This window comes from Rhipicephalus microplus, chromosome X (genome assembly GCF_043290135.1).
Source record: "Rhipicephalus microplus isolate Deutch F79 chromosome X, USDA_Rmic, whole genome shotgun sequence".
Classification (NCBI taxonomy): domain Eukaryota; kingdom Metazoa; phylum Arthropoda; class Arachnida; order Ixodida; family Ixodidae; genus Rhipicephalus; species Rhipicephalus microplus.
Genome location: NC_134710.1, coordinates 406,447,470 through 406,465,656, shown reverse-complemented (window position 1 = coordinate 406,465,656; position 18,187 = coordinate 406,447,470). Strand labels below are relative to the sequence as shown.

The following is an 18,187-nucleotide window of genomic DNA, read 5'->3' as shown; positions in this document are numbered from 1 at the left end:
GCAACATATGTAAACATAAGCCGAAGTGAACAGCATGTCAGTGCAGCGCTAGGGCTACCCACAATATACATTTTGGCCGAATCATAGTTTGAAGTGTGTCGATTACATTCGGTTCAATTAAAAAAAATAAGTGCGACGCTCAACCATGGCGCTGCCTGCGAGGAGTTTCAATAAATATTCATCTATAGTTGCAAACGGCATATACATTGCACATTCACAGGACACTTTTTGACCTTCGAAATGGCTTGCTGCAAGTACCAGCGCTACATGTGTAATGCGGTCACATTGTTTCAACCCCTGGAAGTCATTTAGTTCCAGTGGCAAGTTGAACAATGCAGAAAAAAATAGATTGCAAGCTCAGCTGACTACGGAACATGATCATCCTCCGAAAGGCAAACCATACAGCAGCCCGCCCATCAAGCGGTTCGTGACGTCACAGCTAGCAATTGCACCAGTGTGGCCTTATAAAAATATTCAATCATAAATTAGCAGCTCGACCAAAAGTGCTCAAATTTTCTCAGTTTGTCTGTGAATGTACTAGAATCAACCCACACAACACAGATTATGGTTGAAAATTTGTTGTCATGACCCTTTTAAATATCAAGAACCTTAGTTGGCACTTTCTTTCTACTTGCTCCTGTAGCAAAAGGCATGATACTGAGGTACGAAAAGCTAATGTAGTTCTGTCACAATCTTCCGCATTATTTTCATGTTGCAATGTCAGGTATTGCTTAACGCTCACGTGTTAAAATTGCTCTTGTGCGTTCTCATCGTTCTTGGGTTAGGTGCTTAGGTGCTAAGTATCAATCACCTGTGGCACATTCCAGCATACCAGCGGCACATACCTGCGCATGGGTATGTGCCACTGTCTGAAGGGAAGTGTTTGACAGCGTACACGCTAACATTATTCATGTCTTGTTCAGTGCGTCATATTTATCAAATTATCTTACCCTCCCATGCTAATTTTGGTTCACGCCAAGTTAAGGGGGTGACCACGAGAGCATCCAAACGTAAGCGAGTGAATGGATGGATGGATGGATGAATGAATAAATGGATGGATGGATGGACGGACAGACGGACGGACGGACGGACGGACGGACGGATGGATGTGTAGCGAGAGAGGAAGACAGGACGGCGGCCAACGTGGTCATGTCTTTCTCTCGCCACTTTATTACACGCCTGAAGCAGAGCCGCGTGGCTTTCCACGTCCGACACACCAAGTGCGCTAGCTTGCTCTAATCCTCGCGCAGCTCGGGCTAGCATCAGCTGCACGAGAGGCGCGGCCCGGTCATTGAGAAATGATGATGATGATCATGCACTACAGAGCTCCCCCCTAGCGCTTTCCGCGATTTGAAGTGTATATAACAAAGAAAGAGAAAGAGACTATATACATGAACGACAATCTGCAAGGTGTCCGTTTGGGAAGTCCAGTTTGTCAACGTGTAGTGACCATCGGGAACCAGTGGGTCTCTGGTGGGCGACACTGGGAGTTGCGCAGTGGACGAAGAAGTAAGCGTTCGAAAACTGTGTTTGCACACAAGTGGGTGACGGGATGACCAGCTGGGGCTAGCTGGGAGCGCACAGGGTGTCGCGAGTGAGCATTGGAGGTAGAGAGGCGTTCAGGGTGAGGTGACGACGGGTGCACAAAAGCCGATTTGGCCCCTGCGCGCGAAGCAATTAGGAGTGGCGTAGTGAAGTCCTTGCAGACCACCCATCAACAAGCAACGGCTTTGATGGTGCTTTTGTGGGCGTGCGCAGCACTGGTGCAGATGTCGGTACGCAGGTGTCGTGACGTGAGTGGTATTTGAATATGAGTGGACTTGACCACTTACGTTGGCAGTGAGTAAGTAGCATTGTACACGTTAAGTAGAGGTAAATGACGTATGCGGCTTGTAAAAGGGTGTGCCTACAGTCCAGTTACACGCCAGCTCGCCTACAGTTTCCGTCAAGAACTCAGTAGGAGGCGTGTCATGGGATCCAGCAGATATGGACTCTGGAGGGGGCTCAGTGGGCGTACCTTAACTTGGGGAAACACCTTAGTAGTAGTCGGCGCACGTCGGTTCCTGCGCAGGTCGGTATGGAAGATAGGTGCCTGTATGCCAGGCGTGAGATGTGCGGTCTGCTGTGACATAGGCACACCAGGCACGTCGTCCTCAGGAGCGTCGGTCATTGTCGCAACATCTCGGAAGTTTGGCCGTGGTTGACAGCTTGTGGCTTCAACTTCGCCTGCGAGAGACTGCGAGGGCGAAGATGGTTGCTGCTGGCAGGACACGCAGATGATTGAGGTGAGTGGAGAGGCACCTTCGGACATTGTCGACACTGAAGCCTTCGCGACCGGGGGGTGAATAGCAGGCGTGACGATGTCCGTAGTCGTGGTAGACACCAGGGCATTCGGTGATGTTGCCGTCGTAGCACCTCACGTGTCAGCCGTGTTGTGAGCCATGGAGGTCAGCCGAGACGAGCCGGTGGTAAGCATGCCTGCCGCGTCATCGGCCGAGGACGATGAAAACACTAACCTCGTGGCTGACTGGTTGCATTCAGCCCAAATGTCGAGAACCTTGGCGGATGGGCAGTCGGGCGCAGGACACGCGTCGCTAGTGGCCAGATGAGAGGTCAAGTCTCGTTTATCGGATGTTGTTCAAGGCGAAAGCTTCGAGGTCGGGAAGTCAATAACGAGCGAAAGGTCACCTGTGCTAGGCTCCGAGGCGGGCGGCAAGGTGGTCGTCATGGAGTCTGGTGGGGCCACGGTTGGTAGCACACGTTGCGACGCAGTGACAGCCCCAAAGTCGCGAGTCCCTGGAAGCGGTCGGTACGTGAGGCCATTGCGGGCGAGCACTGCAGTGCAGAGGGCTCCATAAGGCTGCGGGCTTGTGCTTGAAGTGGCAGAGAGATGACGCAACACTACTGGAAGGGCATCATGAAGAATGGCGTGCATCAGCGGCCGGTCCGTGACGCCATTCAACGCAAGAACGGCATCGAGCTGCATGAACCATACCTTGGAGTAGGTCGATTGGAACGGCGGCACTGGCGGGCAGAGTTGCGGGAACGTGGCAGCGGGCCGCTGGCGAAGGGCGTGTTCTCGGGGTCACCAATGTAGCGAGAGAGGAAGACGGGACGGCGGCCAACGTGGTCGTGTCTTTCTCTCGCCACTTTATTACATGCCTGAAGCAGAGCCGCGTGGCTTTCCACGTCCGGCACACCAAGTGCGCTAGCTTGTTCTAATCCTCGCGCAGCTCGAGCTAGCATCAGCTGCACGAGAGGCGCGGCGCGGTCATTGAGAAATGATGATGATGATCATGCACTACAGATGGATAGATGGATGGAAGGACGGACGGACGGACGGACGGACGGACGGACAGCGGGCGGGCGGGCAAGCGGGCGGGCGGGCGGGCGGGCGGGCGGGCGGGCGGGCGGGCGGGCGGGCGGACGGACGGACGGACGGACGGACCCACAGAGGCGCGAAAAGAAGGCACCTACACTCCTTGAAGTTTGGGACAAGATGCGTTTATTTTTCCAAGAAAAGCAGGCTTCGAAAGCTACAACCAAAAGGGGCGTGGCTGCGTATCTTCCACGGCCCTCCGGAGATAACGTGAGGCATGTTGGTCGCGTCTGCGCTGTGCGCCTCGGCATACGAATTGGTATGCGCACACAAATAAAATTATCGCAATCACCGGCGTCATCGCGCCCGCTACAAGGGGTCCTCCCCTAGACCGCGGAGCCTGGAAAAAAGGGGAAAAAAACGAGCAAATTTGCGAGTTAGTCCATGAGGTGAGCTGGTTTCACACGATCGAGAGAAACGACGTCCTCTCTGTCGCGAACACGAATGGTCACAGTTTTGTGCGACCGCGAAAGCACACGGAAGAGCCCATCGTACGCCGGAGTCAACGGCGCTTTCACTGTGTCAAGTTGCACGAACACATGGGTTGCCTCATTCATGTCTGGGAAAGAAAACACTCTGGTTGCGGCTGACTTGTAGCGCGCTGGGTTGCAGGTGCTCCAACCAAGAATGTAGCCTTTCCATATGTTCTGAAGGCGTTGGCGTAGCGCTTGGTTTCTCACTGAAGAATTCTCTCGGTAGTCGGATTGTAGAGCCGTACAGCATTTCTGCTGCACAGAATCCGAGGTCTTCTTTCATGGCCGTACACAGGCCCAGAAGAACAAGAGAGAGCTTCTCCACCCAGCGCTCTCTATTCAATTTGGCCGTTAAAGATGCCTTCAGTTGACAGTGTAGCCGCTCCACCATTCCATTGCTCGCTGGATGGTAAGCCGTGGTGCACTGGAGCCGTGTTCCCAGAAGCCTTGCCAGCGCACAGAATAGGTTGCTCTGGAATTGTCGTCCACGATCGGTCGTTATCCGCAGTGGGCAGCCATAGCGTGAAACCCACGTGGCCACAAACACCTGTGCGACGGTCCCGGCTGCGATGTCCAGAATCGGCGTCGCCTCGGGCCACGATGAGTAGCGGTCGACACAAGTGAGCAGGTATCTGTAACCCTGGGAAGGAGGAAGAGCTCCCACCAAGTCCAAGTGCACATGGTCGAAACGACACTCTGGTGGCCGAAATGCTTGGAGTCCTGTGCGCGTGTGAAGAGTCACCTTGACTGTTTGACATGTCCAGCACGTCTTCGCCCAGCATCGAACGTCGGCGTTAATTCCGAGCCACACAAAGCGGTCAGTGACGAGCCTCTGCGTCGCGCGGATTCCTGAGTGGCTGAGGTCGTGAAGGCTGTCAAACACTGCACGCCGAAACTGGACGGGGTTGAATGGTCTTGGAAATTTCTGCGATGTGTCGTATGTCACCATAGTTGTTGTGTATGGTAGCGGGATCCCTTCGAGCACCAGTGACAGTGGATTCTGCCTCATCTCGGTTAGCTCTGGGTCTTCTCGCTGGGTGGTGGCCAATGTCTCAAAGTCGACGGACGCTGAAACGGTGTCGATACGGGAGAGTGCGTCAGCTGCTTGGTTTTTGCTCCCCGCTATGTGGCAGATGTCCGTGGAAAATTCGGAAATGAAAGAAAGTTGGCGCAGTTCTCTTTCCGAATATGAGGAACTGTTCTTGAACGCATACATCAGCTTGTGGTCCATTAAAATGTGGAAAATGCGGCCTTCTAGGAAGAAACAGAAATGCTTTACGGAGGAATAAATCACCAGCATCTCTCTTCCAAAAGTGCTGTAGCGCACTTTCGTCTGTTTCAGATGTTTAAAAAAAGAAACCTATCGGTTTCCAGTTCTTGCCATCGTATTTTTGCAACACTACTCCCACTACCGTCGTTGAAGCGTCAACCATGAGCCGCGTTGGCGCATCGGAAAGCGGGTGCATCAGAAGTGTTGCGGAGGCAAGCTGAGTTTTCGCGTCCTGGAAGGCTTTTTCGTGCTCCGCTGACCAGTGAAACTTCGGCGTTTTCTTGCCGTCCCGGCGCAGCAAGTCAGTTAGTGACTGTAGAATGTGTGCACAGGATGAGATGAAGTGCCTATGAAAGTTTCCCAAGAAACTCGGGCAATTTGCGGAAAGAAGTAGGCATGGGGAATTCCCTGACTGCTTGCACCCGTGATTCGAGTGGCAAGATGCCTTGCGGGCTGATTTGATGACGTAGGAAATCTAGTGCTTCAACACCAAAGATGCACTTTTGGGGCTTCAAAACCAGACTGTGCTCGTCAAGACGCTTGAAGAAAAGGCGCAGGTGATTTTTATGCTCTTCCGGCACTTCGCTGGCGACCAAAATGTCGTCTAAGTAGACAAAAACAAAGAGCAGTCCGCGAGTGACCGCATTCATGAAACGCTGGAAAGTTTGTGCCGCGTTCTTCAGTTCGTACGGCATACGAACAAATTCAAAGAGGCCAAAAGGCGTTGTCAAGGCCGTCTTTGGGATGTCGCTTGATTCTACTGGAATCTGGTGATAAGCGGCCATGAGATCCAGCTTAGTGAAGATGGTCGTTCCTGCGAGGCGAGCGCTGAAATCATGGATGTGGGGGAGAGGATATTGGTCTGCCGTTGTCACAGCATTGAGTGCCCGATAATCACCACAAGGCCGCCAGTCACCAGACTCTTGTTTTGGCACCATGTGCAGCGCGGAAGACCAGTTGCTGGACGAAGGTCAAATAATGCCGAGTTGGAGCATGTGGTCAAACTCACGGCGAGCAACTTCGTGTTTTTGTCCAGCGAGTCTCCTAGGTCTAGTGGTGATGGGCGGTCCGGTGGTGACAATGTGATGCGTCACCTTGTGTTTGATTGGCAGTTTGGTGTTCCAAGGTCTGGTGATTTCAGGGAATTCAGCCAGAATCTTTTGAAAGTTTGACTCTGGGTTGAAAGTGCAAATGCTGCATGAGGACAGGTCAGACTTCAGTCCGATAACAGCGAGCGAAGTGTCGTTATCCTTGAGACGACAATCGCGAACGCTGACGTCAAGATTGAAGTGGCTCTCAAAGTCCGCTCCCAGGATGGCAATTCTGACGTTGGCCACAACGAAGAGCCATCGATATGTACGCCTGAGTCCGATGTCTATCGTCATTGACTGGACTCCATATGATGCAATGGCAGTATTATTGACTGCAATTAGGCTCGAAATGGACTTGCCGCCCGGCGATTTTGAGCTACTGCTGGCAGGATAGATAGCTCCGCTCCGGTATCAACAAGAAAGCATGTGCCAGTGATGCGGTCGACAACGAAGAAGAGGCGGCTTGAACGATGGCCCGTGTCGCTTTCCGCTGTTAGCGACTGGCCGGTGCGTTTCCCGTCCACGAGCATGGATGGGTGCAGCGAGTGGCTTGCTCTCTAAAACGACGGTAATACCAGCAGATGTTCTGCTCTGCCTCGCCTGAGTGTCCGCGGTGCTGCGGGCTTCGAGCACGAGACGGCGAACGATGCCGTGCAGGCCAGTGTTTGTTGGACAGGGCGAGGTTTTCAACTGCTGCAGCCAGTCGGTCAACTCTGTCCTCTAAGCGACCTAACTGGTCTGCATGTTCGGGCCTTCTCATTGCAGCAATAGACATTTTTGGTAGCTAAATGCAGTCGGTGATGCAGTCGGCGAGTTGAGCCAGACCCTCGAGAGTCACGTCATTCGAGCCAGCGAGTATCATCCGTGTTGACTGTGGCAGTCTCTGCAAAAACAACTCGCGAAGCAATTGATGTTGAGGCTCTTCTGACGCTTGTGGGCCCAGCAGCTGACGCATTCGGTGGAGTAGTTGTGAGGGACGCTGGTCACCGAGCTCTTCATGATACAGGAGTTGTTGCAGCCTGCTCTGTTCGGACACTCAAGACGTTTCAGGACGGTGCTTTTTAGTTCGTCATAGGGCTTCTTCGATGGAGTGGAGGCGAGCACATTGTCTACGGCGTCAGCGATGTCAGGTGGTAGGGCTGAAATGACGTGCAGGTATTTCGACTGCTGCGATGTGATGCGTCGAAGCTCGAAGCGGGCCTCGATTTGGCTGACTACACCTAAGGTTTTTGGGGTTTTTGGGCCAGAAATGAGGAAGCTTTAACTCCGAGGCGTTGGTTGTAGGTGAGCTTAAAGTGCCTTCCTCGTCTGATATGGCTGCTGTTTTTCCATCACGCCCGGGTAACCACTTTGTAGCAGGCTCGCCCCACGGAGGCGCAAAAAGAAGGCACCTACACTCCTTAATGTTTGGGACAAGACTAGTTTATTTTTCCAAGAAAAACGGGCTTCGAAAGCGACAACTAAAAGGGGCGTGGCTGCGTATCTTCCGCGGCCCGCCGGAGATAACATGAGGCATGTTGGCCGCATCTGCACCGTGCACCTCGGCATATGAATTGGTAAGCGCACAAAAATAAAATTATCGCGATCACCGGTATTATCGCCCGCTACAGATTGGACGGGCGGGTGGGCGCACGGGCTTTTTGGCAGTGTTACTTCTGTCTGGTTTCTTCTATTTACAAATGCCTGTTCACATCCACTGTTTACGGAAAGTTGTTGTAGGGGCGAAGCTCCTTACGCTGTGGGTCGTATGTCCCGTGTCATCGTAGTCGTCGTAGAGTTGCATTGCATTGCATGTTAATAAAAACCATGTCACCGCATGTCCACGGAGTGAATGATGATGAGTGGGGCGAAGCGTCCGTCAGTCCGTCCATGGTTCCATGCGTCTGTCCATTCACTTCGCACCACTTGTCATCATTCACCTCATGTTGTAATTTTTTTTCAATAGCGAAAGACAAGTGATTTAGTGATTTAGCTCCTGGACATGCATACCACCAGAAATACACAGTTTTGAAAATTGACACAAAGTGTAACAGTGCATTGCGACATTGTACCTAAAACTTGATCATCAAGGCTGGTGACAAGGAATAACTGACGCCTTTGAGCTGCTGCTTAACTGTTCAGATGATGTCTGTGGCAGCAAGGGATGTTTAAATTATGCACACTGTGGTCTTTTGGTTATGCTTCACAAGCTCCAACCAGTATTGGTCACTGTACATGTGGCGTGAAATATGCAGCCATGGATTTGATGAAACAGTATATTGTTTGTCTCTCCTATTATCATAACTATTTTTCCAACCCTCCATCTGACCACGAGCCCTGTCATGCCCCCTTTCGGGGGATAACAGGGCGGAAACACATCAAATTTACCTCTCCAGCTTTTTCACACTCCGGTCTTTTTCTCTTAATAAGGCCCCTCTCTCCTCCTATTGATCTAGATTTCTCTGTTTGTTTTTGCCTTAAAGCTTTTCAATCCTTGTGAATCGTGGCTGGGTCCCTATGTCTGCATTGGCTCCCCAAAAGCGGCTACAAGGGCAGGTATGTAGAGGATCATTGTCGTGTATTTTCTTATTTATTAATATTCTTATGAGCTTGTACAAAAATATTGTCGTGTTTCAGTAACATATTTTGTATTTGTGTATGTGTGTTTCTTATGCTGGGTATTTCAGGTAACTCTAGCCAATAATGCGACGAAAGGGGCTAGTTGGCTCACGTTGGCTTGGTGATGCACATAAGGCAGGGAGATATACTACGAAGCACAGACAGTAGACAGTGTTAACAAAGCGTTCTATTAATACTGCGTGCTGTGTACATTGTAGCCGGTCATTCGTAGCATCTCCCTACCATAAGCACATCACCAAGCCAAGTCAAACCAAGGGTGAAAAAATTCACATATGCATTACAAGAATGGAACCAAATCGGCATAGGGAACTTTACCTCAGCCAGGTGGCACTACTGAGCTTGAGCAGCCAGCACCCTCTCAGGAGAATTAGTAAATCCTGTTTGCCTCTGTCGTTGCTCCTGTCATTTACAATACGCTTTTACAATCCCCTCATGCCTCTTGTGCATGTTATCTGGATGCCACAACGCACACATTGTCCAATTAGGATGTGTGTCAGTAACAATACAGTTTCATGAGAGATATCTTTATGGTGCCGATCTTACTAAAAGAGAGCAGTTGCTAAAATGTGTCTGCTTAATAGACCATGTTGTAGATGGTTATTCAGTTATCGTAGTATCAATAATGTAAATTTTTGAGTAATCATGTCAGCTGCTACACCTTTCTTACTGCAGTGATGCAGGCTCGGAGTTGAGAGTAAAGAAACTGGCATGCTCTTTAGTGCATGTTTTTTATGCGAAATTCTATACATTTGATGCAAAGAATCTGTTTGTGCAATTTGCTTTTGAATGCATTGATTTACTTGACCATAAATTTATATTTTAGGTCGACGCAGATTTTTAAGAGCTGGATTACATTGCACTGTTGTCTGTGGCATGTCTCTGCACTTCACTATGCAGGGGCGTAGCCAGACATCTCTTCAGCAGGAGGGGAGGGGGCTTGACCATGCTTTATGACATTCACGCTTGCATTTGTGTGTGCGTACTTACAGATGCATCTGCGAAATTTACAATTTTCAAGAGAGTAAGCTTAAATCCCCTCCCACCCCATCCCGCCCCCTGGCTATGCCAATAGCATTTGGTCTGTGTGATATTATGAAAAAGAGCCTAATATAAGTCATCTGTGCTGATTTTAATGAGAACTAACAGACAATGATGTTAAGAAAAGTCTAGTAGATATTATTAGATGTGATTGTAATATAAATATAAGAAAGAAAAGTGGACAAAAAAGAGAACTTGCCACTAACAGGCACTGAACCCGCAACTTTCGAATAATGTGTCTGATGCTCTATCACTGAGCTACTGTGGCAGTCATCTCTCCGTCCACTTTATAGGTTATATATTATTTAAGGAGAGATGCTATCTGAGAAAAAAAGTTGCATTAGTCTGTAGTAAGGCAATTAATTTTTTTGCTGTATATATATATATATATATTCTTTTATGCTGATTTAAAATATGCAATTAGCTTGATTGTAAACTGCATGATTTTAGTGTTATGCCATGAGAGTGTGTAATGTATATTTTTTTTACAAGCTTCTTATGCCACTAAATATTTTCGATTAATTATGCCTCATATTGCTCCTCATTAACTGTAGAATGCAAATAAGTATCAAGAAAGTGCTTATAAGAAATTTTAGTGGACCAGAAAAATTGTAATGTGAGAATGCTTAGAATCTTCCTCCTATACTACTCATACTAGTTGCTCACTTTGGGTTCACAATAATTATACTGGTGATATCAAGTTTTAAAGGAGATACTTGCACCCTTCACATGTTAAGGAGTATATGGGTGAAATTTCATCTCGATTAGATTATCAGAAATACCAAAAGCATGGTATCTAAACTCAAGACTTTTCCAAAATTGGATCTTGACAAAAATGCATTTTAATGGTATAAGTGAAAGCTTATCTATGCAGAAAAGATAACTTTTTTTAAGATGACGTCTTTCATCATGAGAGCTTACAATTATTGTTATTTGGGGCATATGGCTTTAATGAACTCCTCAGGGGAAATGCAATGGCAAATAACCAGGTGATAGTAGCCGCAACGGAGAGCCTGGAGCGCTATTTTTTGCTTGTTGGTGTCACATACCACGTGATCTCGTTATAAGCTGGCAGCTGAATAATAATCCCTCGTGTAGTACCTGAAGGCATCAAGTTTGCCAGAACGTGATCTTCTCTATCAATGAAGGAATGAAGTGTAAATTTAAAGGCATGTTTTCTTTGTTAGACATAGTATTAATGAGAACTGGCAGATAATGACACCAAGTAAAATATAGGGGACGTTATTAAATGTAATTGTAGTATAAATGAGCAAAAAAAGTGGACGAAACTTATTACTTTAATACCATTTAGATAGTTTTTACAGTCCACTCGGTCTACTTACCATTAGCAGTAGCTGTCACATGCACATGTACGGTTAGCATTAACATTCAGTTAAAGCATGAAGCTTGAACTGAATGTTAATGAATTTCATTAACTGTAAGACTTTAGTGATCAGAACTAAGAGCCTTAACTGCCCAGTAATGACGTTTGTTGTGCATGTAGTTTAGCACTGAGGCAATGGAATGCCTTGCTCAACAAATGAATGCCTAGGATGGCATTGTGTCTTTAACACTCGTCCCTGATATATGCACAGAAACCGTGGGACCTACTTTTGCCCCGCCGCGGTGGTCTAGTGGCTAAGGTACTCGGCTGCTGACCCGCAGGGCGCGGGTTCGAATCCCGGCTGCGGCGGCTGCATTTCCGATGGAGGCGGAAATGTTGTAGGCCCGTGTGCTCAGATTTGGGTGCACGTTAAAGAACCCCAGGTGGTCTAAATTTCTGGAGCCCTCCACTACGGCGTCTCTCATAATCATATAGTGGTTTTGGGACGTTAAACCCCACATATCAATCAATCAATCAATCGTGGGATCTACTTTGCTGCCTTTCCTGTATATCTTCCTGAATGATTTAGTCAAAGTTTAGTGGCTGTGAGCAATTAGGAATATAGTGAAATGCTTCCACTTGATGGGCCATTGTTCATCTCTGTGCTGGATTAGTAGCTTGACATCTTCGACACCTAAATGCTCTGTTCTCTTTCCGTTTGTTATCTTTCTTCTTTTTTGTTCCTAAATCATCTGAGATTTGATGAGGTAAATGTGGCTGGTGCAGAATTCAGAACAGCTTTACATTAGGTACTCGGAAGACGATATTAGTGAGATGTGCGACAATGTAACTTCCATTTGCACTGGCATCAAAGAGACTTGAAGCAGCTAACATTAGTTGGTGCTTGGTGCTCTGTCTTGACTAGTTTATCAGTTTATTCTGTCTTTTGACTGTAAACAGTGCTTTATCCAACCAGCTTGGCCGCCACTTTTTTAAAATGGACGGAACACTTTCAAGTTTTCATTCTTTATACCACTGCTACTGAATTTAGAGCTTCACTTTTTGGTATACAGCAGCCCTTGAAAATAACCATGTTGATGCTGTTGTTCTGTCTTCACCTCTTTTTTTCAGATAGAGGGCGAGGTAAACCTGGTTGGCATAGTGCGAAGTCCAGAGAAGGTAAGGACATAATGGCAGGTAACCCTCAAGTTAAAGATAATAAGTTTCATAAGCACTTTCATTCGCAGATGTTTTCGAAAGCAGTGCACTTGATTGGGCAGGTTGGTGCATAGTAGATGAAGAATAAAACAGCACAAAGGGATATGGAACGATAACATTGTGGGCAGTGTTTTGTAGCAGAACAACTATAACATTGTGGGCTGTGTTTTGTAGCAAAACAAGAGTTTAACTACAAGAAATGACTAATAGTACAACAACTTAATTTGAAGAAAAGTACGAGAGACATCTTTTTTCGGTGATTCTCAGTTGTGTCTAGTGCCTTAGCAGCTGTCAGCAGCAGCTGCAATACAATTGAGCCCACTTATAACGGAGTGATGCGATAGCTGTGCCAATTGTGCCAAGATGGGAAATCTGCTACACCATGCTGCATTTCCTCCTTTCTGCACCAAAACTGTAGCTAATTACAAAATACTATGGAATAAACAGGCGCAGCGTGTCGCTGGCCACAACACACGGTTAGGGGGGGCCTGTGACCTTCCAATGTTGCCACGTGGGAGGAAAATGAGTGTCCGGCCGGGGGAACGAGGGGAATACAGCCGGATGCTGGTTTATAGGGAGGCATAGACAATTGTCCCCAGACTAGTGTAAATTAACGTGGCTCCCTGAAAATTCATTTTGGACAGAATGGCTTGCTGCGAGCCGGTGTCCGAGATTCCAAGCTAATCGTGTTTGGCAGGTAGGTTGAAGACAGCAGTGTGAAACAGGTGAAAGCTAGTAGGGCAGTGAACTAGCCAACCAGTTTAAAACTTCTTTGTATTTCATTATCAAAGGTCAACTCAGACTTGGCACAAATATCAACGTGAGATTGGTTTTGTATCGCGAAAAATGGCAAAAAATCTATTTTTTCAAATCAAGTTTTTAGTGTTTGGAACCATTCTTCTATCTGATTACAAAATATCTACCCTGAAAACCAAGCAGAAGTGCTTCGGAAAATTCATTTTACCCTCCTAGGTAGCGAAATATTTCTGGAAATCGCAAAAAACAGCAATTTTAAAAAAAATAATAGCTTCTTGATGGCACGGCCGGGAGCCGGCTTTTTGGGCTCATCAGAAAGAGTATTTCTCGATTTTCAAATTTCCAACCTGAGCCGGCTCCTCCCTTCAAAAACAAGCGCACAAAAAGCAAATATTTGAAGGTCGTTCTGAGGCCCTTGATTGGCTGCGGCCACCGTGTTGCCTTGCCATTGGCCCGATGCTCACTCCGGGAGATTGTCGTCTGTTGCTTGTGCGTCGTGAGGACATGGCTGTGGAAAGTTGCTACTTTGTGATGCATTCATGGCTCTACGATCACTTAGGATATAATTACGCTTTAGTTAGGAACTGTAAGTGGATGATCGATCAGATTACTACAAGTGGGCGCTTCACCAGAATCGTCTTTAGGCCTAACTCTGCTGACAGCCAGACGAACATTGCGGGCAAGAACGACGCGCTAGCACACTCACCGAAATGTGCTTGTTCGCAGGCAATGAAGCACATCACTTACTAGCTCTTCGGAACCATGAACGGGCATTTTATGCATCGGTAGCGAGCAGACCCCACAGTCAAGCTCATCAGCCACCCCCCCCCCCCCTGATCCACTGCCAAGATATTGCTCGGAATAGCGGCTAGCAGTTTTGCGTGTTGGCACTCGGAAATGTGATGCCAAGCGCAGTGGGCGCCAATTTCTTTGTGATCGTAGCTACACATTTCGCGCATCGTCAATGAACGCTGCCGCAAAATGCATCACACGCCGGTTGGACTGTCCATGCAGCTGCGCACTTCACGGTCATAAGGAGTGCTCTTAATAAGCTTTTGTGATGCGATTTAGACATGCTTATAGTTGTGTTTGGTATCGCCACAAACGTCTATGAATGTTCTGACACAAGGAAAGCCTTGTAGATTAGCATTTTTGGGACCCCTGAAAACTGAAGCTTTTCGGGCGACCGTCGTGCTCACACCACTTACTGGATTGGCACTCAAGCGCATCAGTAGTGCGAGTCCTTGCTTGGTGAAGGAAAAAGACAACTTTTTGCAGCCCTTGACAAGATGTCAGGCAAGAAGACAACTAACTAGACGACTCTTTTTCAATTAAAAAATTGAAACAGTGTTACTAGTCTTCAATGAAATTTCCATAGTGATTTATTCGTTCTTCAATGGTAACTGCTCTTCTACACTATTTTGGTGACCAGAATGCTGCACCAATTCATACTTGGTTGCATCCCATATTAAAAAATGCACTGGACGGTTTAAAATTAGTTTGGGTTAATATTCTTTGATGTTACACAAACATCTCCAAACATTCATGATTGCACAGAACTTCAAATTCAAAAGTGTTCCTTCTTAGTTCACTGCTGTGCTTCACACGGTCAGAGTCCGACTTGGCAGGTGAGCCTTAAGCTGATCCAAAAGCCATTTTTCCCGCTCCAAAATGCATTGTGGCTGCTCCAAAATCATCTTTTTTTGCTCCAATATGCACTTACCGCTGCTTTGAAAATCTGCTCCAAAACAACTAAAGTCTATCACATCACTGATAATGATACCATTTATTGCAATACTATATTGGATATAACAATGAACTACAATGGCACCTTCCACTTTCATATGCTTTCTATGGTAAAATAAACTGCTCATTACAGTGCTACAGTGCCTCAACGTTGGATATAGTGATGTAACCTAGCTAAAGCACCCGTCGCAAATAAGTCTGCACCAACCGCGTCATGCTGCAAGTAGTGGTGAGAGTGACAACTCCGATGACGTAGTTGAGCACCCTACCCAGACACTGTCATTGCAGTAAACCCAGCAAATAGAACAGTCTTTTTGGGCCCTTGTTTTTGCACACGACGTACCGCTGAGCTACACAAGCACGTAGATGCTCTTGATAAAGATGTGCGCTAGCTTCGCATGAAGCATTCAAACCTGATATGCTATGTTTTTCTGTAAACAAGTACAGTAAAACCTTGTTAATTAAAAGTCCTAGGACTGTAAAAAGTCTTGGAATTCAGTGGGTTTTTGAGTTAACGGAACATATAACAAGTGGGATGCAAGAAACTTAGAATTATTGAAAGTGTCGCGTGCTGCTGGTGCCAACGCAGCAATGACTATGAAGTCTATGCAGGCGTGAGGAGGCAAGCGCAGGGCGAGAAATAACATGGTTGGTTTTTATCTTTTGATGTAGCAGCATCATTCTCCATCTACTTTCCACTACAGTGGTGACTTTGGACCATGGAATGACATTCCAGAAGATTCCACTGAACACTCGCATTGAGCCTACCAACCCTGACCCATCTATCACCATGGCACGATGACCAGATACGACGGCCACGGTGCCCGGCGTCCTTTAGCACCGAAATTTCCCAAATTTTGGCCAGGAAGCCCAGCCATCTAGCTCCTCAAGATGCAGGCTGGTTTCTACCTGCGCAACATCGTCTCGCAGCAGGAAAGGTATGCCATCATGATAGCCATGTTTGCTCCTGCTGTTCGATGCGTCATGCCTCCTCCTGGGCCGCAGGCATACGACTGACTTCGAAGTTTCATATGAGCCCTACCACAACCCGGAGTGCCACATCACTTGCTCTCTGCCGCGCTAAACCTTAGCTTTGAACCTCAGGCCGTTACAATGTCACTGCCCAAACAAGCCAACTCAAGTTATTGGATCCCACCAGATGTTGGCGCTACGACATCAGCCAGTTCGCAGGTTACCACACAGCCATTGCACGACATGGTTTTGACGCAACCGGGACGACACTGACCTCATCATGTGCCACGAATGAGTGTCGCCTCACGCTAACTGCTTTTTCCACCACACCTGCCATCGCCAACACCAGCGTTCATCTACAACTCAGTCAAGTAGCCCCAACATCTGGTGTACCAACACCAGAGGCCATTCAAGAACTCGTCGAAGCTACTGGTCTTTCCGCCATGTGATGAACTCTGTCCTCAGAGGCCGCCGTGGCACTTGATCGTTCTCGATCCTCACAGCGTGCGTGCACCTGCAAGCGAGTGATAACTTCTGCAGCACTTTTTTTTGTACTCCCACTCTGCTTCTCTATTCCTGTGCCGATGCTGCCAAGCTTCAAAGTTCATCCGCTCCATAGAAAACGCCAGCTGAGACGTTTCTTGCACCGCCGCATCTCTAACCCGGCGGTTCTTGCTCGATTTGCAAGTGGCGTGCGGCTGAAAAGGAGATGTGAACATTCCCAAAATCCTTTTCCTCCAGGCCACCTGGTTATTCAGATAGCAGTGACATCGCTGTTCAGGAGAACAGAAGGACAGGAGACCACCTGACATCTCTCGATGCACGAGGTGACAACTACCTCCCTACGTCTTGACGACGGCTTTCCGCAGGTACAGCAGACCACATATGCCCTACCGGACGTGCAGGCAGCTCACCCGCCTGCCATTCCATACACGTACTTTATAACTTCAATACCATCGACGGCCTGTGATGACTGTGATGCCATGGACCCACCCCGTGCAATGCACTTTATTACGCAAAAAGCATGCGTCACGGTTGTCCCAGCCCAATGTTTCCGCATCCGTAGACCTTCATACTCATCCAAGCAAGCCAGACGTTCTACACTGCTGAGGTTGGCGTTGCGCCGACACAGCAATCTACTCCAGCAACACCGACCCACTATAAGCGTTAGAGGTCACGCCTCACAACAGCCAGCTCACACTCGATTGATCCGTTTAAGTCATCGTATGACACGCTTGTGCATGGCCACAGCACCTGAACATCTACTCCTTCACCTATTGTGATTCTCTCAGCCTTGACCACCTGATGAAATTGACAACCCTTTCACCTCTCCACTGTTCGACGCGACTGTCTAATGAACAGCTTTTGTCTGCGACTCCTTTTGACTATACGACGGGGGGCCCTGTTACGTGCTTCTGGTGCCGACGCAGCATCGATAATAAAATACACGCAGGCATGAGGAGGGCCGCATGGGCCGTAAAATAAAACGGTTGGTTTTTGTCATTCGATGTAGCAGCATTATTCTCCTTCTGTATTTTGCTACAAAAGTAATCGGAGGTGGTTTATGATTGTGCCATCAAGTTCACAGCTCCAGGGGTTATGTCTTTCAGCAACATCTGGTCCCAATTTTGCCACAAACACAGGGAACCTTCAGCCTCATTTCTTCGTGTGCAAAAAAAAAAATCTTGTGGTCAACTGAAATGTGCACTTGCGGAAAAGACTTGCTTTATTGCAATACACTCTGACACACGGGCAGCATGTGACTCGCTTCTTGCTACGTCAGCACTTCATGATTGATGCGTCCACTCACCCATTCTTTCTGGTAAAATGAAGTGTTTATTAATGGCCAGTGTGATGGAATTTGCAATGTGTTTTGGCTGAAAAAGGTGATTATTGAAGTTTTGTGAGTTTTTGAAGTGAACGTTGCTAGCTAGAATTGCGCCAACAGTGCAAGTTTGCAAATTGCTGAAGCGACCGCCACTCGGAGGTTCGCATACACTGCGACTTCTGTCAGACCGACCCTTATTAATTATATATATTTGCAGAAGAAATCCATACATAATGCTGCACTAATGTTGGGCGAGGCATTCAACATGCTGCCGGCGAGCCACCACTGTGTTGAAGTAAAGCATGTCTTCCAAATGCGTTTTGCACAGATTCGCAAAGTGGCAGAAGGGTTAAGAAAGGAAAAATAGACAACCACCTGTTTGTGGCATGAAGCCACAAGGAAATTCATACAGATTTCTCAGAAAAAAAGACTTCTTTGTTTTCGAAAAATTGTCTTTGTCCGGAGATCGAACC

At 47.6% G+C, this 18,187-nt stretch overlaps 1 protein-coding gene across 3 annotated transcripts in view; it reads left to right on the top strand.

The window, feature by feature from the left end:
- Window positions 1–18,187, top strand: part of Surf1 (surfeit locus protein 1) — a 54,922-nt gene that overhangs the window by 24,717 nt on the left and 12,018 nt on the right. For all 3 annotated transcript variants that reach the window (XM_037413246.2, XM_075880245.1, XM_075880246.1), the window contains exons 5-6: window positions 8,676–8,748; window positions 12,326–12,373. In XM_037413246.2, coding sequence (XP_037269143.1) covers window positions 8,676–8,748; window positions 12,326–12,373 — 121 coding nt within the window. The remainder of the gene's footprint in view (window positions 1–8,675; window positions 8,749–12,325; window positions 12,374–18,187) is intronic.